This window comes from Pelophylax lessonae (genome assembly GCF_965119305.1).
Source record: "Pelophylax lessonae genome assembly, chromosome: 4".
Classification (NCBI taxonomy): Eukaryota; Metazoa; Chordata; class Amphibia; order Anura; family Ranidae; genus Pelophylax; species Pelophylax lessonae.
Genome location: NC_138771.1, coordinates 294,190,974 through 294,218,005, shown reverse-complemented (window position 1 = coordinate 294,218,005; position 27,032 = coordinate 294,190,974). Strand labels below are relative to the sequence as shown.

Sequence of the window (27,032 nt, the reverse complement as noted above, 5' to 3'; positions counted from 1 at the left end):
GCAGAGGGAATGGTCTCCCTATCTGGAGGTGTTCGAAGCCCTTTGCCACAGATGAGGGGAACACCAAACATGGATTATCTGACATCCACTTTCAACAAAAAACTGGACAGGTTTATTGACAGGTCCAGGGGCCCTCGCAGTGCACACCCTGGTGACTCAGATCAATTTCACTTGATCCACTGCTTTCTGCTTCTCCTTCCTGCTCCACAGGATTAAAGTAGGAACATGTCAGTGACTCTTTTCCCACTTGACCCAGGAATTTGGGCTTAGGCCCTTCAATTAAATCTATACCTTCTGTCCTGGTGGCCAGTACACCTGCTTACTTTCTGGTTGCTGGCTTTACTGGCCAGATTCTTTGGGACAGGGGCCTGTTGGATTCAGTAATCCCTACCTTCTTGAAGGCTAGGGAGTCAACCTCTTGCAAGTCTACCATCACACTCTATTTTTCATAATGCAAGATCAGGAATTTCAATCCTAGGATTTTCTCCATGGGACAAATTCTGTCCTACCTCCAATCTTGTCTAGTTTAGCATTTGACCTTAAGAACCATCAAGGGACAAATGTTGGTAATGGCCATTTTGTTCCAGAGACTGTTGCACTCTGATTCCTTATGTAAGGCTTCGGTGCAGACTTTTGCATGCATCTATCCCCCTGTGGGACCTTAACCTGATTGTAAACGATCACCTTATGAAACAACTCATTCAGATTAAAATAGAAATGAAAGGCAAAACATTTGTGCAAAGATATATACAATTATAAACACCTTTCTTTTCCTTTGTTTTTTTAAGTTATCTTATTCTGCATATGAGCTGGGGGAGGAGAAATAGCAGTACCCTGAGCTTTCCAGTGAATGGCTGTGCAGTGGGGGTGTATCGGGACAAGTCTGATCACTGGAGGAGAGCAGACTTGTGGTGTGTTCTCCTGCCTAGTGCGGTCAGTTGTTATTAGGAAAGCAAAGGGACTGGCAGGAACACCAGGGATTTCACACAAAGGAAGTAATACAAAGAGAACAGCATACATTTTATACAAGTACATAGTACAGCAGGCACATATGAGGAATATGGAGTGTTAGGTTTACATACTCTTTAATCTGGTTATCTTGGCCCTTCAGAGGCCATCCTTTTACCTAGGGATACTTTCTAATCTAATTTCACTTGCAAGTTGGCTTTCCTAGTTGCAACCACCTCTGTGTAAAAGGTCCCAGAATTACCAGCCATATCCTGTAAAGAACCGTTTTTAGCATTACACAGAGACAGGACTGTCCCAAAGACCTATAGCCTCTTTCCTCCCAAAGGTGGTTTCTTCTTTCCATCTCAACCAGAACATTGTTCTTTCCTCTTTGTTTCCTGCTATAAAACATGCCAAGGAAATTTCTATGCACTGTTAAAGTCTACCTCGCAACTACAGCCTTTGAGACAAATAAAATCTCTCCCTGTGCTTCCTGAGGAATCCTACAGGGGGCTCCCTGCTTCTCACTCCCCCATTGCTAGGTGGATTAGATGAGTCATCAATCAAGCCTAAGGCCTAAAAGATAGGGTTCCCCTCTTCCCTGTTAAGGCACACTCTACCACATCTGCAGGAGAGTTGATGTGTGACACTTGCCATTAAGAACTCTGGAGGGAACTCAAACTAGCACATATTGAGGAGATTGGAGATCCCACACTTCTGGCCTCTGAGAAATCACAGCAGCAGGTCTTTCTGGTTCAAGTAGCCAAATCCTAGAACACAAAGTGCTGGGCAGCATATCGTTCTTTATTTAGTCAGATATTCCAAAAGCAATGAACAATTAAAAAGTGTAAAGTAAGGTGAGAGGTGAAACTTCCTCTCTCTGTTTTTGGCTGCTACAAACAAATTAACCACTTGACCTCCAGAAGATTTACCCCCCTTCATGACTAAGCCATTTTATGCGATACGGCACTGCGCTACTTTAACTGACAATTGCACGGCCTTGCGACACTACCCAAATAAAATGTATGTACTTTTTTTTTTTACACAAATAGAGCTTTCATTTGGTGGTATTTGATCACCTCTCTGGTTCTAGTTTTTTGCGCTATATAAAAAAAAAAAAAATTTACTATACCAAAGTCTCCTGCGCTACCACGCAAATTGTGAACCAGATTCAGTAAATAAGATAAATGATTGCTGCAGCTGGTATTATGTGTTCCCATGCCAAAAAAAATCAATAAAAATACATATAAAACTCAACACAATCAATCAAAACTAAATACATAGCATATAAATCTCTTTATCTTACTGAAATGTAACATTTTCCATATTTTTTACTCCAATTTGAAACATATATAATTTGCCAGAAATTTTAGTGCAAGAGCGAGACCAGGGCAGATAAAATAGATTATAGATTATGTGTGAGATGTTGCTCAGGAGTGTAAAAAAATATATTTTTTCAAATATATTAGTAATAAAAAATCTAGGTCAGAACATATTTGCTCCATAAAAGATGATAAGGCGAAGATGGTCACAAATCCAAGGGAGAAGGCAACTGCGTTAAATACATTCTTCTACTCAGTTTTCACAAATGAAAAGGACAGTAAAATTCTATTGAAAGGGCAGATTACTGACTGGATGGGTACCAGCTTATTTGCAAAAACAAAAAGCAAACATGGTATTAATATTCAAAAAAGGGCTGAGATACATACCTAGAAACTACAGACAAATCAGCCTAGCATCAATAGTATGTAAACTATTGGAAGAAATTATAAGGGACCATATCCAAGAATTTGCTGATGAAATAGTATCATTAGTAACCAACATGGATTAATGAAAGACCATTCTTGCCAAACCAACCTTTTAACATTCTATGAGGTTAGCTGTAATTTGAATACAGAAAGACCTGTAGATGTAGTATATCTAGATTTAGCTAAGGCATTTAAAACAGTAGCCCCTAAACTCTTAATTTACAAATGAAGGTGTTTTGGCACTAATAATATTGTAAGTGCCTGGATAGAAAACTGGTTTCAGCAGCGTGTCCATAGGGTTGTGTCTAATGCCAAATTTTCTGAATTGTCTGGAGTTGTAAGCGGTATGCCCTAGGCTCTGCTTAGTTTGTTCTTAAAAAATCCAGAGGTTGAAATAAATAGTTCAGTCTTAGTGTTTAACAATGATGCAAAGCTAAGCAGGGCAACAACTTCACAACACGATACAGCAACTTTATGTAGCACTGTCCCCGTAGGGCTTGCTATGTGATGACTTCTTGGGCCTCCTCTGATTACCTGTAGACGGTCACTAGGGGACAGTTCACTCATCCATCCTTACTCCCAGTTGCTCGTTATTCAATAAACAGTCCAGGTGTTTTGGTTTTTGATATTTATTGTGGAACTTGGATGGGAGAAGGGAATGGCGGGATACCCCAACTTAAACTATTGACAGTAGATAAGGACAATTCTAACTTAGCCTCACTAGGTTATTTGTGGAAGCAGACACTGCTTCAACCATACTGCCACTTGTATGGAAGAATTAAGTCCTCTTGCTTTCTCTAGCAACAGACTTGATGCAACTACATTATCTTCCAGACACTCTCTAGCATCCCCTTGACTGACACCTGTTCACTGACTCTTCTAGCAGAAGGGGTTGCCCTCTCAAAACAGGCCCCACGACACAGATCTGTACTCACTGTAGGCAGAATCAGATGGTGGCACTTCCTATTTCTTTCTTTTAATACAGATCCCAGAGTGAATCCAATCCTCTAAAGGGGAGCTGCAGCCATACTATAGTGATCTTCAGTGAATACCATTGGCTATTATGGACTCATTTCATGGGCCTTTCTTCTGGGACCTTTTTTAATAATGTATGATCCATACCCCTACTCCTCCCCCCTAGCTTACCTAGTGCCCAAATAATTACCCCTTTTTACAAGACTATAATTCTACTACTTTGCAAAACTCTGGTTCGGCCACACCTTGAATATCTCGTCCAGTTCTGGGCACAGTCCTAGGGAAGGATGTCCTTGAACTGGAGAAAGTCCAGAGAGGGGCTACAAAGCTAATAAGCAGGCTCAAGGCCGTCAGTTAAGGGGAATTACATATGTGAGCTGTGTCCAACCACAGCACAAGTGACAAGTGGAAAACCAGCAGAAAATATTAAACTGCTGGTTGCAAGTGGGTAAATTGCAACGCAGCATGCCAATGCTTGTGTGTTTATTTGTGCTCAATGCATATGTTGCAGTGGTAATGGGCCCTTAAAGAGGCAGCAAAGTCCTTTTTTGTAACTGTACCTACAGGCAAGCCTATAATAAGGCTTACCTGTAGGTACTGTGAATATCTCCTAAACTTGCACTGTTTAGGAGATATTCAGAGTGCATGCAGCCAGCCGGTGACATCATCGGTGATGTGCTCTGAAGGTTAGGCTTACCCTGCTGGACCTTCAGAGCCCATGCCATAAACAGCGGCTCCCACTCGCGGGAGTGAGGTCTTTGCAACACCAGCCACTCACGACACCGGAGCCCGCAACCCCAGAAGGAACACCTGGAGAAGATGTCAGCTGTCTCAGCGGTGAGCGTGTGACGCTGGAGGGCTTTGTTCTAAGCACATTATGCCTTTGTCTTACAGGTTTTTTTTTTTTTTTGGGGCTTTTTTTCTTAAGGTTTACAACGTCTTTAGGAAAAAATGGCAGCGCACCAACGATAAATATATAAAGCTAATAAACCAATGCGCTACCAAAAAAATAGAGGCAAGGGATACAGTGAAAATAAAAAGTAAATAATAAATACTATATCTGAAATATAGCAGCCCTTGAGACAGTCACGTGATTGTGACGCAACACATCGGGAGGAGCCGGTGTAACGTTAAAAAACCATACCCCGTGAAAATTCCATACCCACGTCACTTCCTGTCATAAACGTAATGGAACACCTGAGCAGCTTAGCAGTGCGCATGCTCACAGCTCCGGATACGTCATTGAACAGCTGAGAAGCTTAGCATTGCGCATGCTCGGAGGGTAGGAAATTTTCACGGTAGTGTGTTGTAACGTTACACCGACTCAGCTGTTGCCGCGGTTACATTAAAACATCTGGGCTGCAACATGAATCATCTCCGCTCCTACCCCTGTCACTTCCCTGATCTCGACTACTAAATGTAAAAGCGGCGGGTGTATGAAATCTAAATCACGGAGATCTCGGCTCCGTGATTTATATTTTCATAGCCAAGATCAGGGAAGTGACAGGGGTAGGAGCGGAGATGATTCATGTTGCAGCCGAGATATTTTAATGTAACCGCCGCAACAGCTGATGGGGTGTAACGTTACAACACACTACCGTGAAAATTCCCTACCCTCCGAGCATGCGCACTTGTAAGCTCCTCAGCTGTTCCAAGACGTAGGTGCACTGGAAGTGACGAGGGTAGGGAATTTTCACGGATATGGTTTTTTCACGGAACACTGGGTGACGTCACTTACGGTCTACGGCTGAGACCAGAAGTTCGGAATTTCCTCGTTGTTACGATTCTGGGACCCCTTGGGACGGTTGTCTGTTATACCTGCCATTGTCTACATCAGTGTTTCTCAAACTTTTTTTCAATCAAGGCACCCTTTAAAATTATAGACAATCTTGGGGAACCCCATTCTAAAATGTAAAAAACTATTTTAATAATTTTACATAATAAATAAACACCCACACACTTAGGACACCCAACAATAGAGGTGATTTATTATTCCAAATCCAGTACACTTTTGCACACTGGTACTGACTAGTATTCCAATGTTTCTCTTCTCCCTCACTCAGCTGATGTGACCTCAGCGTTGGCAAAGAGGGGCAGAGGAGGGTCATTGGTTGTTATAACGCTGGCAGCTTGAAGTTTGTAATGGTGCACAATAAAAAAACAGTGGCTTTGTGAAACTAAAAGGCAGACTTTATTCACCTGCTGGCTTGTAAACAATTGTTGGGCAATTTCAAGGCATTTTGAGAAGGAACCTCTGAAGAAACCTCAAGGCACCCTGGTTGAAAAAGGCTGGTTTACATTACTGTAAGTTACTATTTTCTCTATGAAAGTCATTTTTATACATACTACACTATGGAGACTTTATTTTTATGTCATATGAAGAATTGCCTAAAATCGAGTGAATCCCCTCTACCATCCATTGGTTTTTAGGAACATGCAATGATATTTTGCAATAAGATGAGAAGCCACTGAACTTAATGTTGGATACCGGATGTTGGGAGACTGCACCTCTGTCACTATAATGTTTGGATAACTGCATTCACGGAGTAACGGACTTATTTCATCACTTTTGCACATTACATTTTGGACATTTGTTTTCAGTTTGGTTTCAGTACCAAAATTTTTTTGGGACTGTAATTCAATATTTCACTTGTTGGATGGTGTGCATTATTTCTTATGGACTGTTTTGCACATTCACTTTACTATTGTCTAAGACCTGGTTCACACTACTCCGACTTGGGATGCGACTTGTGCGACCTCATTACAAATTCAATGTAAATAAATGAGAGCCGTCTTAATATGCACTACTGAAGTCGCTGCGACTTCAGAAAAGGTTTGAGCTGGTTCACACTACCGCGACCAGAAAGTCGCCCCATGAAGGAGTGACTTTTTAGCGCGACTTTAGCATGACTTTGAAGACACTTTGAAGAGACTTAAATGATAGATGACTTTGTCTGTGGGAATTGCCTGGGTAATCTTTTTAATCTTCCTGGAAAGTCTGATCACAATCGCTTGAAAATAGATAAGGATCCGACTTAGAGGCGACTCCCATTGAAGTCTATGCGCACAAGTCGGATAGAGGTCGCCTTGAAGTAGTACAGGAACCTTTTCTGAAGTCGGAGAGACTTCAGTGGTGCATATTAAGAGGGCTCTCATTAATTTACATTGTAATGACAAGCTACTTGGGGCGACTTGAGGTAGCACAAGTCGCGTCCCAAGTCGGAGTAGTATGAACCGGGTCTTCCTGCACTACTTCAAGGCGACCTCTATCTGACTTGTGTACGCAGACTTCAATGGGAGTCGCCTCTAAGTCGGATCCTTATCTATTTTCAAGCAACTGTGATCAGACTTTCCAGGAAGAAGAAAAAGATTAGCCAGGCATTCCCCACAGACAAAGTCGCCTATCATTTAAGTCTCTTCAAAGTCGCGCTAAAAAGTCGCTCCTTCATGGGGCGACTTTCTGGTCGCGGTAGTGTGAACCGGTTCTAATAGTTATATTATGATTATTTGCACATACACGTATATTTGTTGAAGCACTAGTGCACTTTATATTTATCATACCTTGCTACACTGTCATATATATGTATTTTTATTGCTTTTCACACTGGTGTTACGCTGTTCCATATTGCTTTGATTATATGCACCTAAGATAAAGACACTTTGACGCACAAATGTGAACTGCGTCTACGGCAAAGCGCCTTGTCTATGCACTAGAACTGAGTTGGTGAATAAGCCCTTAGTTTAGAGAAATAAAACATACTGTTTTTGTACTATAAGCTTTATCCCCTTCAATAAAAAGAGTTTAAAAAAAAAGCATACTGTTTTATAAGCCCTGTATAATAATAAGCTCTATAGAAAGCATTCCTCAGTTAGCACTTGAAATAACTGGAACAAGGCACTCGCTATAGATAAAGGTCACCTACCGGGGATGACCTCTCACAGTGACATTGGAGACAACACTACCATGTATACACTAAAGTCAGGGCGATCAGCTGACCCACGTAGCGTACGTAAAAGTCGTTCTGTACGTCACATAGTCAAATCCGCCCTTCCTCTATAGCAGCCAATGAGAGCACCCAACAGTTAGCTGCTCTACATACGAAAGCCAATAATATCTATGAAGAGGTGGTGGGGGTGTTGCCGTTACGTCACAGAAGGACAAATTCATTAGGTCTGGAGGACGTTCGCTCTCTGTTAGCCGGTGAGGGCCGAGTGAGCGCCATCTTCTAGGGGAGTGTGAGTAGGCCGCGGAGTGCTGTGGGGGGTTTATGGCGGGAGCTGGGGACGGGGGGCTTTGCACGCTTGTGATTATGGTGTATGGTAATAGGTGATGTAAGGAGGCGCTCTTTGCTGGGACGTCCTTCACGTGGTTAGCGGTAACGGGACAATGCGTGTCAGCAGCAGACGGGGCCTCCTGTGTGCCAGGCGGGTTTATCATTAGAGCGCGGTGTCCTTGAGAGCCGGGAGGAGGAGCGGGGCTGGTGTGTGCTCGGGGTGACACAGGAGAATAGCCATAGAAGGGAGCGCTGAGTGCTATCATTGCCTGCACTGCACCAGGACATAGGGCGAACTGCTGTGCTCAGCCCCCTGCAGAGACAGCCATCATAGGCAGTGATCGAGACTCCAACCTGGAGCGATCTTATCGGCTCTCTAATCTATTGAAGTCTGATCTGTACGAGGATTATCACAGGATCAGATAACCACACCTATCCACCTTCATAATTAGGAGGTTCAAGTATAACCAAGGGCAAACTTTTTATTTGGGCAGAGTACAGAGATTAGATCACATGTCAGATTTTATTGCTGTCTGTGCCCTTGATTCATTCTCTATTTATCCTGTATACCTTTATTATTATTATACATGATTTATATTGGGCCAACAGATTGCACAGCACACTACATCATTAGGGCAAACACTTCAATTTCCGTACAGGAGGAGCCATCACCCTTGCTGAAAGATCATTGCAAAATGTGGGTTGTCACCACAACAGGAATAAGGGGGAAATCTTCCAGTGGGGACACTTGTTCTGGTGACAGGCAGGGATCTCCTCTCACTTCCTGTTGTGGCTATGGGGAAGGAAGTGAAGGGACACCCCCCCCCCCCCCCATTTATCCCCCCACTTCCAAATGGAATCCAGATCCAAAAAGAGACTGGTTCACACCACAATTCGTGTTCTGGGTGCATTTTTAACTCCTCTTATGTTGGCTTTCTGTTACTATCCATGATGTTAACGGGTCGGTTTTGACCCGTGTCTTAAATCAGCCATAAAATACCCTCTGAACAATTATTTATCATCCAATTTGTTTCTTACCTCTTGGTTACCTTGTTAGGGTTCTTTTATCCTTGAAAAGATTGGTTTTAATATTTTTGGTGTGACCCCCTAGACCTTTCTTTTGATAGCATACCTCTCATTTTCAAATTTAAAAAATGGTAAAATAAAGTCAGCAACTCTGAAATGAATTTGTCCTATGTTTCTTCACTTTATTTAGAGAAGCAGGAAAAGAGATAGGCCCCTCCCTAACTACAGCTCACAGGGTTGAGAGGGGATTGGCTGTCACTGTTACTAAGCAGAGAGAGTGTTTATGATTTCAGTTTTGGAACTTATTAGTGTCCTATAATCCTATATTATATATATTATAACTGGGTCAGAATTGACCCTAACACCATGACGTCTTAATTTTCACCACAGTATTTTATAATTTAGTGAAAAGGATTATTTTTCTATTACATTGTTTAAATAGAGGTTCCTGACAAAGTAAAAAAATCTTGTTGCAATAAACAAATTTGTGTGATACTTATAGACATTCAAAACCTGATAACGGGTCGGTTCTGACCCTAACACACGAGGAGGGTTAAAGCATCCCAGTGCTGTATTTTTTTTTTTTTTTTTTTTTTTGTCCTCATCTTAGTTGAGGACATTTGCATTTTGAGGTTTCTGTGTTCCCTACAGAAAAATACATTGTTTTACCCTTGTTGAATACATTGGTGTGAACTGGGCTAATTGGAATCCAGCACTGTCCATACTTTTTTGATGCAGAATTAAAACTCACTGTATTGCGGTAAACCAGCCCTCAATGGATAAGTTCACCTTTTCATATTTAGGTAACATGAATGCACCCTCCCCCTTCCCCATTTCCAATGTGACAGCAGACAGAGGATCTTCTCCCTGTATCTGCTGCCACAAGTTAAAAAAAAGTGATCGTGCACGGCTATGAACACTCAGCTGCAACACTCTGTGAATGGAGAACTGCAAGGTTTGGCAGCCTCTGCACCTTTTGGCTTGTAGTTTTCAATGAACTACCACGGTGCTGTGGTAGTTCATTGATGCTTCTTCGTACAAGGTACGAGCAAGCAGATACACTGACACATCTGCAGGCACCTGCTGATCGTGGGTGCAATGCGTTCCAGGCTCCAAAACAAAAAATAAATGCACATTTTTTTTTTTTTACCTGCAAAAAAAAGTGCATTTATTTTTTTTCTCTTCGTTCATTGATGGACACAGCTTCAGATCTTCATAACCATTGGGTTATACGGACCCCTACAGGAGTAGTATACTAGGAAGAAAGTCTGGCTATGCCCATGGGCAGTCCTAGGGGGTATACTTCCTCTGCATAGGTACTCAGTTTTTTTAGTCAGGACCTAGTTCCTTGCTGGGATCTCTGGTCCTGGCAATTTTTTCTTTTTTAGATATTCATTTTTTTTCTCCTGGATTTTTCCTGTGAGATCTACAATAAACTGCCTGGCTGGGTGGCGGGCTGTATAATCTAGATCCAGTGGTCACCCCAGTCTGGCAAGCTAGGTCGGCTGTGACATAGCCCCATTGGACAGGGGCTGGCCTGCAAGTTAAATGCCTCGCGAGGTCGCATACGGCCGGGTCCTGGCTGACAGCCCCCTCATTTTGATGGAGAGGGGTTCTGTCTAGAGCGGTGCCCGCCTGGTTCCTGGTATGGGGAGTAGCCCCCTGGAGAGTTTTGGGGTGGACGTGGGCCCCTTCTTGGGATGGTTGTACCCCCGGGTTCCACTCCTTCCCGTCAGGCACCCCCCTTGTTATCTGTTCCCCATCCTACCCCCTCCACATATATTGGGGCTGTTTGGGTGGTCTGATCTACCTCCTGGGGGGGGCAGGGCACTATGCTGGTGATGGGGCCAGGGGTGATGCGTGACTGGACGATCGACTGTGTGGGGGGGTTGTACCTAGTGGGGGCTTCTGCCTGGGTTCCCTCCTAGATCCTTGCAAGCCTTGTGGTGCTGTGTGGAGCCACCATTTTGTTGCAGCCTGTGTTTCTATACATAGCAGCCATGTTTGTGTTGTCCGGCGGCCATTTTGCGGTGGTTTGCCATTGAAAAGAGTGGCGGCCATGACAATGGAGCCCTGTGGGTGGCGATTTTGGTGGTGGGAGCCCCTCCTCATCCCCTGGTGCTGACTCCTGGATCCTTTCACTTCCTGATCGTCGTGCATGGGAGTGCAGATTATCCTGGTGCCTGCAGGTGCCTGTTTTTGCTGCGTGGTGAGTCTGGTGGGGTTCTCTCCCTCTCTGCTTAGGATCAATTGGTGCTTGTGCCTGGCGACCAGGTGGTGCTGCCAGCGTGGTGGGGGTTGTCCCTTCCAGTGTTATACTTTTGTGGGGTCTCCCTGGTAAACCAAGGAGTCTTTTGCGCACATCTCCCCACCGGATTCCCTCTCTGAGGCTGCAGGGCCCTCTGGGTCCCAACCATACATCGATGCACTGATGGCGGTCTTTGAGTCCTGTGTCCCGGGTGAAGGGGGTCTTCAGGCAACAGGATGGCAAAAAAGCGCCTTCCCCTGCTTCATCTCATCAGATCCTGAATCTGATTCGGCCGCCACGGACGTGGGTCACCCTGCTAGGTCTGCAACTGCGCGTGAAAAGGTGCTGGTGGAAGCACTGATTGTATCTGTGTGTGAAACCTTGAAGATGGGAGGATGCAGCTGCGACGGGAGGCGCAGGTTCCCTTTGGAACTCGCAACCAATCCAGAGTGGCAAGGGTGTTTCCTTTCCCCACCCATTTTGACAGAATTGTCACTAAAGAGTGGGGAAGACCAAAGCGTCCCCGTGGAGGTCCCGAAGTGCTTTACTTGGCATTACCCTTATGAGGAGTCCCTTCTTAAGAAGTGGACTGTTCCACCGATGGTGCACCCTCTGGTTTCCAGATTGAACAAGGCAACCATGATTCCGGTTGAAGAGTCCCCGGCCTTTGAGGATCTGGCAGACAGGAAGGCAGAGGCTGTGGCCCCCAATATGTACACTCTGGCTGATTCGGCACTGAGGCCAGTATTCACCATTGCCCTGGTGTCGCACACTCTGACCAAGTTGGCTAGGCTTTTACGCCGTGACCTGGAGGGAGAACAGATCCCCCCTGCCTTTGCTGAGCTGGTGGACCAGCTGGTCCAAGGGCTGCAGTTTATCTGTGATGCCTCTTTAGATGTGGCTCCCCTGGTGGCTAGGCTCTGTTTTGGCAGTGGTCCTTCGGGCATGTCTTTTGGCTCAAATCCTGTTCTGCGGACCACACTTCTAAAAAGGCCTTGGCTGATCTTTTCGTTTCAAGGAGGTCGGCTGTTTGGAGCGACCCTGGATGATGACATAAAGGAACCTTGTCGTAGGCGTGGGCCTTCCTTTTCAGCTCATACGTGGGGGTTTTTTTTTTTTTCTTTCGTCCCTTAGGGTCAACTGACAAGGGCTCGGAGCCTTTTAGGGCCTCCAAACGAACCTGGTCTGGCAAGCCGAGAGTGGGCTTCTCAAGACCTGCAGACAAGGCTCCTTCCACATGAAGGTGCGCCCTCACCCGTACTTCTCTGGTGCAAGACAAGGGGGTCCACAAAGTCATTCGGTCCAGCCACAAGTTTCGCTCTTGTTCCCCGGCAAGGTTCTTTCCTTCCAACTTGTGCCTCTCCCCAGACCGCTTACATGGTTTGTTTTGGGCGGTACAAGACCTGTTAGAACCGGGACAATCACCCCTAGATGTGACTTCGGATTTTTTTTTTCTGCTGTTCCCACCCCTCATTATTTACAGTGCCCGCTGGAGCTCTCCTCTCAGCTGAAGTCAGCGGCCTGTCCTCTGCAGAACTCGGAGCAGGGCTGACGTCAGCGGGGATCTCGGCATTTCCTTCGGCAGTGCTTGGATCGTGAAAGAGCTCCAGCGGGTCATGTAAGTGCCCAGCGGCGCTATAAATAAGGTATTTTCTACAGTGTTGCATAAAGACACACACTGGACATGTATATAATTAATTTACAGAGCGGATTAAATGATTTTACAAGGACTTTAACTAGAGTTTATTTTGGGGATTACAGAGATGCTGACAGGGAGGGAAGAGGGGGAGAGAAGACAGGACAAATAAGGCATCCCTAATGCATTTTTTGTAGCCAAAAGACCTGGTCTTATTTTCAGGAAAACACAGTAGGTGAATATTTGTTTTGAGAACAAAATAGTTGACATGTTAGATAAAAAATGATACAAAAATAAGACCAAAAACTTTGAAGGAAAAAATGTATTTCTCTTACGTCCTCCGACAGTCGCCGCCTCTTCATATTCGTCACATATGGGGTATTAGACTTTGCTCCGAAGGAGTAGCTAGGCAACAGAATATGTTAACAATAAAGCTTTTAACATATCCCACCCTCAAGTCAGTCAATACCCTCCTACTTCCTGCAACCATATCTCAGTTTTAATGTCTAGCTTGTCAGGAGTGGCTGGCTTTTTCTGTGCTGGGGCTTTCTGCCCCAGACTCTTTCTTCTTTTTAAAATTTTGTTTGAGTTTTCTCTCTACCTTTTACTTAGCTGTTATTTTTGTCAGCATTAGTTAGTTCTTCGGATGAAGAGGATCATGCAGGCTGGGTCTCGGGCTGATCGCAGGTCGTGGGTCAGTGGCTTCCCAGTCTGCCTTCGAGCGCTCCGCCAGGTAACGCTCCTGGCACAGTGAACGACCCATCCCTGTTCGGTGCAGGGATGATTGGTGAGGTGGCTACCTCACTGGACGCTGTGCGGTTTCTTAACCCCCATTTTGTGCGTCTTGAATGCGACTCTGTCTTGGGCCGAGACTCATGTCCCGGCGATAACGGCAGTTCACATTCCGGGGGTGGAGAACTGGCAGGCGGACTATCTGAGTCGCCAGACCCTGGATCAGGGGGAATGGTCTCTTCACCCGGCTGTCTTCCAGATGTTGTGCGCGAAGTGGGGTCTTCCAGATGTGGACCTGTTCGCGTCTCGTCTCAACTACAAGGTGAGAAGGTTCGTGGCAAGGACGCGCGACCCTCGGGCAGGCGCGTCGGACGCGTTAGTGGCCCCGTGGCATCAGTACAGGCTGATGTACGCGTTCCCACCGATTCAGTTGCTGTCCAGGTTCCTTCGCAGGTTACTCTCGGAACGCAGCACGGTGATTCTTGTGGCACCGGACTGGCCTCGCCGGTCCTGGTACGCAGACCTCGTGAATCTGGCGGTCGACGCCCCTTGGCGTCTACCTCTTCGAGACGATCTACTGTCTCAGGGACCGATTTACCATCCTGCTTTACAGTCGCTGGCTTTGACGGCCTGGCTGTTGAGACAGAGGTCCTGAAGGAGAAGGGTCTCTCTCCAGAGGTCGTTCATACTTTGATCAACGCTAGGAAGTCTTCCTCGGGGAAGGTTTATTACCGTACTTGGAAGGCCTATTTTGCCTGGTGTGAGTCCAGGGGGTTTTCACCCCGCACGTACTCGGTTTCCCGTGTGCTGTCTTTTCTTCAGACGGGTGTTGATCAGCGTTTGGCGCTGGCTACGATAAAGGGTCAGGTGTCTGCGCTGGCCGTTCTGTTTCAACGTCCCGTGGCTTCCAACTCCTTGGTTGGCACTTTTATTCAGGGTGTGCGGCATCTGGTTCCTCCTAGGAGGGATCCTTTGCCCCCTTGGGACTTGAATCTCGTTCTATCTGTGTTACAACGTGCTCCTTTTGAACAGATCAGGGAGATCTCGTTGTCTATGTTGTCCAAAAAGGTCGCCTTTTTGGTGGCGATCACTTCGGCTCGCAGAGTGTCGGAGCTGGCGGCTTTGTCCTGCAAGTCTCTGTACCTGGTTATTCATTTGGATAAGGTGGTCTTGCGACCTAATCCTTCTTTTCTTCCGAAACGAGTTTCGGAATTCCATCTTAATGAGGATATTGTCTTGCCTTCGCTGTGCGCGAAGCCTAAACATCCGAAGGAGGTGAGATTGCATTCTCTGGATGTTGTTCGGGCGATAAGGGTTTACCTTAAATCGACTGAGTCTTTTCGTAAGACTGACTCCTTGTTTGTTCTTCCAGAGGGTCCTCGGAAGGGCATGGCGGCTTCGGCCTCTACCATCGTCAAATGGATCAGGCAGACCATTGAACAGGCCTATGCTTTGCAGGGTAAGGCTCCTCCTGTCCCTGTGAAGGCGCACTCTACTAGATCTTTGAGTACGTCTTGGGCCTGTCGTCATGGGGCTTCTGTAGCCCAGGTGTGTAAGGCGGCGACCTGGTCGACCGTGCACACTTTCACAAAATTCTACAAAGTAGATGTTCAGGCATCGGCGGATGCTTCCTTTGGCCGCAAGGTTCTTAGTGCGGCTGTTCCATAGGGTCCCTTGTTGGGGACTCCTGGCTGTTGGGATAGTTTTTTGTATCCCCTGGTTTTTTGTCTTCTCCTGGGTTGTTGCTCCTGTTGAGCACTTGTCTTTTGCTGTTGCCCAGCTGGTTTCCTTCCTTTGGTAAGGTTCCTTTCTTTGATGCGGAGACTGCGTTGCCTTTTCGGCGCGGATGCGTTTCCCACCCCTCATGTTTGCACTGCTTTGGGACGTCCCCATATGTGACGAATATGAAGAGGCGGCGACTGTCGGAGGACGTAAGAGAAAACGGAATTTTTGTAAAATCTTACCTGTAAAATTCCTTTCTCTGAGTCCTCCGACAGTCGCCGCCCCCGCCCCTCTTTTGGGGTTTGGTTGTATACTCTACTGCTATTCCACTAAAACTGAGATATGGTTGCAGGAAGTAGGAGGGTATTGACTGAGGGGACCACCCCTTGAGGGTGGGATATGTTAAAAGCTTTATTGTTAACATATTCTGTTGCCTAGCTACTCCTTCGGAGCAAAGTCTAATACCCCATATGTGACGAATATGAAGAGGCGGCGACTGTCGGAGGACTCAGAGAAAGGAATTTTACAGGTAAGATTTTACAAAAATTCCGTTTTTACGTGACCTTTTTAACCTTTCATTTTGCTGCAGTTCCAAGACCTTTGTTTGTGCTTGTCCTTCACCTTTTTGTAGGGTGTTCACTTGTTTTCTGTCAATCCACAGCTGCCGAAATGTACTCCACCGTTGCACAGCTAGCCCGGGCGAACCCGTTCAATGCACCACATTTCCAGTTGGGACAGGAATGTGTGACTTTAAGCAAGAGAAACTCTCCAGAGATCCAACCTGTCCGACGCCTTGCTGCTGCAGCTACTGCTGAAGGTGAGTTGGATTGGATAAAGTGTGCAATACGTAGCTGCCCTTGTTAATGTGTACTTTTGGACACCAGTCTTGCAAGGTCACATAGCACTTTTTCATGTAGAAAGAACACCTAAAATTGCTAAAACTGGATCATATTTTTTATTGTCCTATTCTTTGTATGTGTTGTATAGATAACTAGGGTAGGATTTTGTGCTTTCACTTCACTTTGGTGTTCTTGGGAAGTAAATATAAAACCTAAAGCTCAACTAAACCACTGAATAAATGGCCTCCCCCTGCCCCTTTTCTGCACCGCCATCTTAGGGACTCCAGCGCATGTGCATTTGTGCCACCGGTGTCTTCCAGTTATCTAGGACCTGGCAGAGACCAGTGGTACATTTGCCCAGACATGGCAGGATCAATTTGTATGGGTTCTCGATGCAAGAGAGCATTTCTTGTGTCTAAATGAGAGTAAGTGGAACTAAATGGAAATTTCCCCAAAGGGACATGGAATGCAAACATGATACATGTTGTGTGGCTTCTCTAGCATCTAGAATATTCATATAATTGCTATAAATATCTTTTACTACTTGATTCATGTTGTGGTCACTAAAATGCCTACCAGTATGGTAATGCAGAACTCCATGAAAAATGTTTTTTTTTTTTTTTTTGCCCGCATGGGTTAACTGCTCATTTTGTCCAGGGGCGTGCCAAAAGGCTACACTTACCCGATCTTTCGATCCTCCAGAAAACAGCATCCCCCCCCCCCCTTACGTCCAGCGGTGGACGTTTCCTGCCGTTTTCACATCTAGGTGAACTATTGGTGTGAGGATGTCAAACAGTCTATTCACAAGACTGCTAGCATGAGGGGGGCAACAGAGGCATGAACCAGTCTTGCGCTTGGAGGATCGGTGGGTTTGGTAAGTATATCTCCGCTCTTTTCATCCCTACAAAAAACAAGCAGTTAACCCGTGCAGTGGGGGCACAGAATCCACTTTTAACATTTAAGTACCAGTATATTGCAATCTCCCCTAGACTTCCATGGGCTGTTTCTGGTCTTGGGACACAGCCCCATAGAAGTCTCCAGGGGCAGGAGGGTGAGACGTGTGTGTGTGTGTGTGTGTGTGTGTGTGTGTTGGATGCAGCTGTTAGCCTGACCATGCATGGAAATTTTTTTTTTTTTTTTGGTTCAATCAGGTTGAATTAAAAAAAAAAAAAAAAAGCAATTCCCCAATCCACATTTTCGAGGTGGATGGGGGAATCCTTCCTGCTGAGGTATTGTATGCTGACAGTGAGGAGCCTTCCTCACTGTCTGAATACTATGATCAGTGTTGCCGGCTATAGCTGATGGCACTGATCACTCGGGGGGATTGGGGGACCTGACAGGCTGGTTGTACACAATAGATCAACTTGTGTGTACAAGCTAGTCCATAAATTCATCTGGTCTCTGCTGACCAAGCCCAATTTTAATCCATGTATGGCCTGCTTAAGTGTGCATCTGTAAAGGGGGAGAGGGCGGCTTGAGTCAGGTGAAGGAGGCAAAGAGGATAAGTGAACTTTAATAAAATATAAACTGTAGAGCATGTTAAATGCAGACTGTTTCACTTATAGTCTGAGTAAAACATATTGTCCCTTTTAATTAAACAGAGGAATATAGCTGTGCTTATGGATCTGCAAAATTCTTTGCTTTTTGTGCCTTTGGTGGAATCATAAGCTGTGGTACAACACATACTGCAGTGGTCCCCTTAGATCTGGTTAAATGCAGAATTCAGGTTTGTGTCTACATGCACGTTGGAGTGAAGTTTGAGTGTAAACTACTAACTAGTGTTGACTAAATTAACTTGTTTTGGTACTAAATATTATTACTCATGCATGCGTGTTTTTTTTAAAGCATGATTTTTTTTGGTTTGTTCATTTAGGCGAATACAGTTGTGAATATGGCTCAACAAAATTTTATGCTTTTTGTGGCTTTGGTGGCATTCTCAGTTGTGGTATAACTCACACTGCAGTTGTACCTTTGGATTTGGTGAAATGTCGTATTCAGGTAGGTATGCTAACAAGGTTTTCATTTAATGTCTGTCAGAAGCACAATTTACTAGGCATGCTAATTATAATAAGCTTTGTTTTTACGGTATATGTGTATTTCAAGTTTGCATGCTGATTTTAACCACTTATGGACCTCCATATGTACATTTATTGCAGCAGGGCGGACCTTAAGCGCAAAATCCCATACCTGTACGTGATTGTTTTCATTGGCTCTAGGGGGAGGGGGGGTGCACGTGCCACCGGAGCTGCGCTCCCCCTGTCATTGGTCCCAGCGGCCAACCACTCGCAATCGTTCGGAGGAATGATAGAACGGCGGTCTGCCTGTCAGGAAGAGAGATCTTGTGTTCTGTGTTCCTGATTAGCAGGAACACAAGATCTCTTCCTGCAGTCAGTCCATCCCCCACACAGTTAGGAGCACACTTAACCCTTTGATCGCCAATGATAACCCCTGCCAGTGTAATTTCTACAGTGACAGTGCATTTTTTTAGCCCTGATCACTGTATTGATGTCACTGGTCCCCAAAAGTGTCACTTGGTGTCGGATTTGTCTGCCGCAATGTCGCTGTTCCACTAAAAATCGCTGATCACAGCCATTGGTAATGAAATCCATAAATCTATCCCGTAGTTTGTAGACGCCATAACTTTTGCGCAAACCAATCAATATATGCTTTTTGGGATTGTGCTTTTTTTTTTTTTTTTTTTTTTTTTTTTTTTTTTCAAAGATATGTAGCAGAATACAAACTGGCCTTAGCTGATGAAATTGGATTTCTCCATTGTTTGAGACGCAGCTTCATATCTTCTTGACCAGTGGGTTATGCTGCCCCCTAGGACTTCGGTCTTGGCTGTTAATTTTTTTTTTTTTTTTTTTGGGAACCCTTTTTGTAATTTATTTTTTTTTGTAGAATTCCTGTAGAACTACAAGCAAGATCTTGTCCACTGACAGAATTAAAGGGGGGAAAAAAAAAGCCTTTAAATAACCACATGCTGTAACAAAGTAGTTGATTATACTAAACATAATTGCTAAGAATGGTTAAACTGCTCTATGAAATGTTGAATAAAAGCCTCACTGCCTTTTTAATAAGTCTGTAGTCTATTATAACTCTGCCAGGAAGAAAGAACAAAATTTGCAGAAGCATTTATTTGCTTGGCTTTATTTTTTTAATTAAGAAAATAATGAGGGACCTGGAATAGATAACTTTCGATGTGTTTGGCAGAATCTTTAGCTGCATAATGCTGATGCCTAAGGCTCGGTTCACATTTATGCGATGCGGTAAGGCTGCGAATTTGCAGCCTGTTCCCGCATCGCACACGCACCCCCGGCAGTTCACACTGCCATATGCGATCTGCTGGGGGTGTCAATGTAATCTTAACGACACCCCCAGTTTGATCGCATATCGCAGTGCGATTGTGCAGTTCGCACAGGAGCGGATCGCACAAGTGTGAACTGCTGTGCGATCCGATCCTGATGCGGCTGCAAAAATGCCTCCTGTGCGTGTTTGCTGCGGGTGCGATGCGAATTTAGCCATACAGTTTGTATGGCTAAACTCGCACCGCACAGCCGATCGCATGTAATGTCGGAGCAGTGCGCTCCGACATTACATGCGAACCCCGCACACGCACAAGTGTGAACCGGGGCTAAAAGCAATAATACCTGTTGAAAGTAAATATGCTTCCTTTATTCTATGTTGAGGATGTGTTGGTTTGTTTTTAACACTGGATGTGGGATACATGCAGTTTCCCTACAATTAGAAACTAGTTCGTATGCAAACATTTTATAGTTACATGACCTTGTACAATTTTTAAAGATTCTCCCCCCCCCCCCCCATCTCTTCGCTCTCCTAGGTTGATCCACAAAAGTATAAGAGTATTTTCAGTGGGTTTTCTGTAACTCTTAAAGAAGATGGTGTCCGTGGACTTGCCAAGGGATGGGCCCCAACGTTTATTGGGTATTCCATGCAAGGATTGTGTAAATTTGGATTTTATGAAGTCTTCAAGGTCTTGTACTCTAACCTTCTAGGAGAGGTAAGCGTTTTGTAAGTTTCTGATCTTAAAATGTGTATGGAATTTACTAGATTCCTTTATTCTCTTCTCGTCCAGTGTACATATGTATACACGTGTTGAATTAGGAAGAAGTTGCACCAAAGTCCTTCCTGCAGCTATGTTCCTGGAGTTGCTTTCTACTGCCAGTGATCAGTGTTCATGTAAAAAAAAAAATCCTGAGTGGCTTTACAGTCGGCTGATCACTTTTACAGGGCTCGGAATGGCCGCCACCCACCACTGTTCCTAGGCTTTCCAGTTCCAGGGAGCCCAGGACCGCTAAGCGGTGGGGTCGCTGCCAACAAATGAGATGGAGGAACATCCATTCCCACATCTCTGATGAATGCAGCTGGAAGCAATAAAGATTTCATTACTTCAGTTTGTGGTCTTTCCCTGCCTGGTACAGCCAGGGAAATGGCTGATCAAACAGATAAGTTAAATCTAAAAACGTTGTTATTGTAGGTGCCTGTAAAGTATTGAACCCATGATCAGCAGATCATTGGTGTAGAGCCACGGTCCTACAGACTGTGTAGCGGCCTACCCGTACCTCTGATACGGGTAAGCAATTGCGGAACGACAGGAAGTGCAGTGAACTACCTAGTGCTCAACAGCACACTGACGGTTCATTGAGAACTACAAGCCAACAGCTGCAAATGCTGTCGTTTTTCATGTTTACAGAACACAGAATGAATGACGTGGACATAACCTGTGAAGGCTTGTCACCTATAGATAATTTTTAGGTACCATAGTTTGTTGCCATTTAATAGGCATGCACAGTTTTAAACCTTGACATGTTTGGTATCCATTTATTTAACACAACCTTTTATGTTTTACAAAAGGAAAAAGGAAAACAGCCTTTCTCTCGTTCATTGGCGGACGCAGTCCTCTGATGCATAACAGTAGAGTAATACCGCCCCCTACAGGAGTAGGGCACTAGGCAGAATTTCTGGCTGCGCTTATGGGCAGTCCCTGGTTGGTATACCCTCTCTACCTGCATAGGATGACTGTTTTAATCTGCCTAGTCAGGAGCAAGGACTTAAGCTGGATACACACTATCCAACTTTTATGGTTAGATTTCCTTAAGATTTACCTTTTCTATGTAGTGCAAGGGCCTGCCAGATTGCACACAAATTGAAAGTGTTTAGGTTTGACCTCATATTATATGGTTTTGGTAAGTCTAAAGGAAAAAGTCTTCAGAAAATCATAGTGTGTATGGCCCATTAGTCTTCCTGGGATCTTTGGTCCTGTCATAGAAGTAATTTAGCCTTTTTTTTTTTTTCTAGTAATTATGCTGGGCGACAGGCAGGATCCCTATATCCAGTGGTCACCCCAGTCTGGCCAGTCTGGCCAGCGAGCGCTTGCAGGCCTTAGCTCCGCCCTGGGTTGGCCGCGACATAGTCCCACTGGACGGGGACTGGCCCAGGGAGTTAAACGTCTCGCCAGGACGCACACAACGGGGTCTAGGCTTATGTCAGTGTTCCCATTTGGCCAACAGCCCCCCTACTTCGGTGGCGTGGGGTCCTGTCATGAGATGGCGCCCGCCTGTGTTCCCGGTATGGTGGGGGCTTATTCTTTCTCTTAGTTCAGGCCTAACCTCTGGCCTGTAGCGCTGTGGGGGTGTTCCTTTTTCATATGGGGGGGGGGGGGGGGGGAGTCCTCAATTGGGACTCGGCTCAGGGACTCTGGTCCCTGGAGGAATCTCGATTGCCGATCAATGTCCTGGAGCTGAGAGCGATCCGGCTTTGGCTGACGCACTGGACCGACCGTCTGGAGGGTTGTCTAGTGCGCATTCAATCGGTCAATGTCACGGCCGTGGCTTACGTAAATCAGCAAGGGGGCACCAAGAGTGTCCTTGCGGCCCTGAAAGTGGCAGACCTTCTACATTGGGCTGAGCGCCATGTTCCAGCTCTCTGCTGTCCATGTTTCGGGAGTGGAAAATTGGCAGGCGGATTACCTCTGCTGCCAGGCCTTGGATGCAGAGGAATGGTCCCTGCATCCGGAGGTGTTTCAGCAGTTGTGCCTTTGCTGGGGCACTCCGGACGTGGATCTGTTGGCGTCTCGAATCAACAGGAAGGTACAGAGTTTGTGGCCTGCTCTCGGAACCCTCTAGCAGATGGGCTGATGGCCCCCTGGGGCCAGTACCAGCTGATGTATGCCTTTCCTCCTCTCAAGTTGCTGCCATGACTTCTAGGATGGAGGTGGAAGGGATTCCAGTCATTGTGGCTCCAGACTAGCCTTGTCGGGCTTGGTAGGCCAACCTGGTCAGGCTTGTCGCAGACGCCCTGTGGAGACTTCCTCTTGGGGACAATCTACTGTCTCAGGGGCCTATCTTCCATCCTGCTTTACAGTCGCTGGCTTTGACTGCTTGGCTGTTGAAAGCCAGGTGCTGAAGGACAGGGGTTTGTCTGCTTCGGTGATTCCCACTCTGCCAAAAGCGAGGAAGGCAACTTCCTGGAAGATTTTATCATACGTGTAAGTCTTACATTGCATGGTGTGATCCCTTGGGACACACTCTTGCTCCTATTCGGTGGCTCGGATCTTGGCTTTCCTTCAACAGGGTAATGGCCTCCTTGGGTACTATCAGTGGTCGGGTCTCGGCCCTGTGGCTATTTTCTTCCGGAGGCCATTGGCCGCCCATTCCCTGGTGCATAGCTTCATTCAGGGGGTGCGACAGTTGGTACCTCCGGTGCGACCTCTGTTACCGCCATGGGACCTGAATTTGGTGCTGTCGGTGCTCCAGAGGCCTCTCATTGAGAATATTCGGGAGGTTCCCCTGCTTACCTTGTATCAGAAGGTGGCTATCACTTCTGCGTGCAGGGTGTCGAACTGGTGGCGCTGTCCTGTCGTCCTCCTGGTGGTTCACAGGGACAAGGTGGTACTTCAGCCGGATCCGTCTTTCCTGCCGAAGGTAGTTTTCAGTTGAATGAGGACATTGTGTTACCTTCCCTTTGTGCTCTAAGCCTAAACATCCTAAGGAATTTGTGCTGCATACCCTGGATGTTTGGGTGATTAGGGTGTATTTGGCGTCTACCGAGTCTTTTCGCAAGTCTGACTCGATCTTTGTGCTCACGGATGGCCTGAAGAAAGGGCTGCCTGTGTCTGCTGCGACTATTTCCAGATGGGATCAGACATGGTGCAGGGTTATTCCATTAAGGTTCAGGTTCCACCTTTCCCTGTCAAGGCGCACTCTACTCGGGCGCGTAGTGCTTCCTGGGCTTTTTGCCATCAGGCGCCTGTGCTTCAGGTGTGCAAGGTGGATGTGATGGCATCTGGGGATGCCTCCTTTGGCCGCAAAGGTTTTGCAGGCTGCGGATTAGGGGGCCCCTTGGCTTCCTTGAGGGTGTTTCTGTTTTTCAGGTGGACCTCATCTGGTTGTTCTGTTGAGTCCTGTTGCCTGGTTGGCCATGGACTTTTTTTTTTTTTTTTTTTTTCTTCTGCTGTTCCCACCCCTCATTTGGGTACTGCTTTGGGACGTCCCTACTGAAGGGCATCCAAGGACTTTGTGCATCAATGAACGACGGAGAACTGGATTTTTGACTTGCAGTAAAATCCTTTTCTCTTAGGTTCATTGACGGAACGCAGTACCTGCCCATCTAATTTTGAGTGGGTTGGTGTAGTTTCTGAAACTGCTTTGTTACAAAACTGACATCCTATGCCGGAGGAGAGAGGGTATGAGGGTATATCTCCAGGGACTGCCCATAGGCATAGCCAGAAATTCTCTCTGCCTAGTGTCCTACTCCTGTAGGGGGTGGTATTACCCTACTGATGCATCAGAGGACTGCCTCCATTAATGAACCTAAGAAAGAATTTTACGGTAAGTTAAATCCTTTTTTTTTTTTTTTTTTTTTCCTGTTTATCTTCTTGATAACGTTTTGACTTAAAGCAGAACTAAACCCTCTTATCCTATACATTTGATCAGTTATGACACTAGCCATTTGATGGCTTCATGGTTTCGTTAAGGGCAAACCATCCTACCTTTTTGTTGTGGGGGTCTGCATTGTAGTAGAAACTAATGATTTTTGCATTTTCAAAAATTCAATAAATGAAGGAAAAAAAAACACGCTGATTCGTTTCTTAGGTTGGAAACTTTTCTTTGACTTTTCAGGGAACAATACATAATGCATCTGTTCCTTTAAATACTTTGTATACAAACCCCCAGTTTTTTTTTTTTTTCTTCTACATATTAGGAAAATACTTATTTGTGGCGCACATCTCTGTACCTGGCTGCATCTGCTAGTGCTGAGTTCTTTGCAGATATTGCACTGGCTCCAATGGAAGCTGCAAAAGTACGTATTCAAACACAGCCTGGGTATGCAAATACTTTGCGACAAGCAGCACCCAAGATGTATGCTGAAGAAGGACTCTGGGCGTAAGTAACTGTTTGTTTTATTTTTTCTGGTTTTGTTTTTCCCTGCCTTGCATTTTTTTTTTTTTTTAAGATGAAGTAATCTCTCTGTTCTAAATGTGTTTTTTGCTTTTTGGCTTTCTAAATAAAACATGCTTCCTTAGATCCACCTTTGTGGGTGTTTTACTTGTTCTGAGTTCAGCTGGATCATTCCAGCAGTTCCAGTTCAGTGTCACCCAGCAACTTGTTTGGTTGTACAGTCAAAGGTGCTTGAGTCATTGGCATGTAAGAATAATATACCTGCATGTTGGCTATTGATGTTCTGTTGACAGCGGTTGCAACATTAATGCTGTGCTGCTTATCACCAATAGGACTTGGCTAATCTGCGGACAAATAAATGGAGCATAAAGGGACACAATGCTTAGTATTCCAGTACCGTCAAGCTTATTCCAAAAGCAAAAGTGCAGAAGAGCAGCCCATCACCACCAGCAATTGTGTAGCTTAATGTTTGATTATACGTGTTTTTTTTTTTTTTATTTGCCTGTTCAGATCTCTTAACAGCTAACTCTGTTGCACAGATGTATAGTGATAGTGTGGCGGGGAGGGTCGTTCTTTTCCATGCATTGTCTTCAGCTGTAACTAAGGCATATGTTGACTGTACTGTATTTGTAGGTTCTACAAAGGAGTTGCTCCTCTCTGGATGAGGCAAATTCCCTACACCATGATGAAGTTTGCTTGCTTTGAACGTACAGTTGAAGCACTGTACAAATACGTTGTACCCAAGCCGCGAAGTGAATGTTCAAAATCCGAACAGTTGGTTGTGACATTTGTTGCTGGCTATATTGGTAAGTCCACCAGGTTTGCCATGTGTTACTACTTCACCACCCCTGCATGAAATATACTCCCTATATGCTTAAAAGAGGACTCCAGATGGTGCAGAAATTCATAAATTTAAGAAGCTGTGCATCCACTACATAAAATTAAAAAATTTAAACAAAGCCGCTGACCAATTTCATCTGCACAACTAGGTGCAGTCCAAGATTGTGGTCTAAGATTTTTCTGTTTAAATTTCTAGTTAACATTTTGGTTTGGCAACATATTTATTTAGCTTTGGCAAAGGGGGGGGGGGGGTAGGTAAAGTTCTTCAATTTTTTTTTTTAGTATAAACTTGCTCCTAAAATGAATTTTCGTGTTTCTTCCTAATTACAACATGCTCCCTTAGATCCACCTTTGTGGGTGTTTTACTTGTTCTGAGTTCAGCTGGATCATTCCAGCAGTTCCAGTTCAGTGTCACCCAGCAACTTGTTTGGTTGTACAGTCAAAGGTGCTTGAGTCATTGGCATGTAAGAATAATATACCTTCATGTTGGTCATTATGTTCTATTGGCAGTGGTTGCTGCGTTTGTGCTATACCACTTCTCACCAATAGGACTTGGCTAGTATGAGGACAGGTCATCTTGGACCATAAAGACTGTATATTCCTATGCTGTTCAGCCTATTAAATAAAGAAAAGAGCAGTAGTAGCTGCAGTTTGTTGTATCAATGAATGTTTGTTACTTGTGCTTTGTGACAATTAATGTGTTTACAAAAAAGGCTGAATTTTTTTTTTTTTTCTTTTTATAGCTGGTGTATTCTGTGCCATTGTCTCTCATCCTGCTGATTCAGTGGTGTCTGTGTTGAATAAAGAAAAGGGAAGCACTGCTCTGGAAGTCCTTAAACGACTTGGACCAAAAGGTATGTTCTCTTTTTTTTTTTTTTTTTTTTTTTTTTTTTTTCTTAATATTTTACTTTATTATACACTAGACTCCAATATATATTTTTTTTGTCTATACACAGGAGTCTGGAAGGGGCTGACAGCCCGTATTATCATGATTGGTACCTTGACTGCTCTGCAGTGGTTCATCTATGACTCAGTGAAGGTCTACTTCAGACTTCCTCGTCCTCCTCCCCCTGAAATGCCAGAGTCTCTGAAGAAGAAGCTTGGCTTGACTGAGTAAACACATGGACCTAAATAGTGAAAGTTCCAATGACACTTCAAACTGAGAAGTTTTTATAAATGCAATCGTGTAGGACTTGCCATTTTCTCAGATGTAATTATTGGTTGTATGCACTCTGCTTGGTACCCCACGACTGTAATTCGGCTTTACCACTGTACCTGTCTGTCTAAATAAACAGAAGACCCAGGCGGATGAAATTTTGAGGATTTTGTTACATTTTCTAGACAGATTTGTCAGCTTTCCTTTGCCTTGCTTTTGTGTTTGAATTAAAGAAAAATATTTGAAGAAAAGGAGTGAAGGATTAGACATCGAAGTCTTGACTAACTGAAATATTGATGCAAACTTGAGGGCAGCTATATAGTACTGTCTTGGTGGATTGTTCTATAGAGCACAAGATTGGGGTTGTCATTCTTATCCTGGCTTCAGTGTTTAATTTGGGTGAATAACTCACTACCTATGTGCATGTCCCAAGTCAGACTCTTATTGAAACAATAGGACATCTGTAAA

The 27,032-nt window shown here is 44.9% G+C and overlaps 1 protein-coding gene across 1 annotated transcript; it reads left to right on the top strand.

Annotated features, from left to right (window-relative positions):
* The first annotated feature begins 7,760 nt into the window (after positions 1 to 7,760).
* On the top strand, positions 7,761 to 26,728 carry SLC25A3 (solute carrier family 25 member 3). Its single transcript, XM_082255911.1, has 8 exons — positions 7,761 to 7,907; positions 15,971 to 16,126; positions 18,022 to 18,146; positions 19,990 to 20,169; positions 24,372 to 24,553; positions 25,202 to 25,374; positions 26,152 to 26,262; positions 26,365 to 26,728. The coding sequence occupies exons 2-8, from the start codon at positions 15,979 to 15,981 to the stop codon at positions 26,523 to 26,525; spliced, it is 1,080 nt and encodes a 359-aa protein (XP_082112037.1). The 5' UTR covers positions 7,761 to 7,907; positions 15,971 to 15,978; the 3' UTR covers positions 26,526 to 26,728.
* The last annotated feature ends 304 nt before the right edge of the window (positions 26,729 to 27,032 follow it).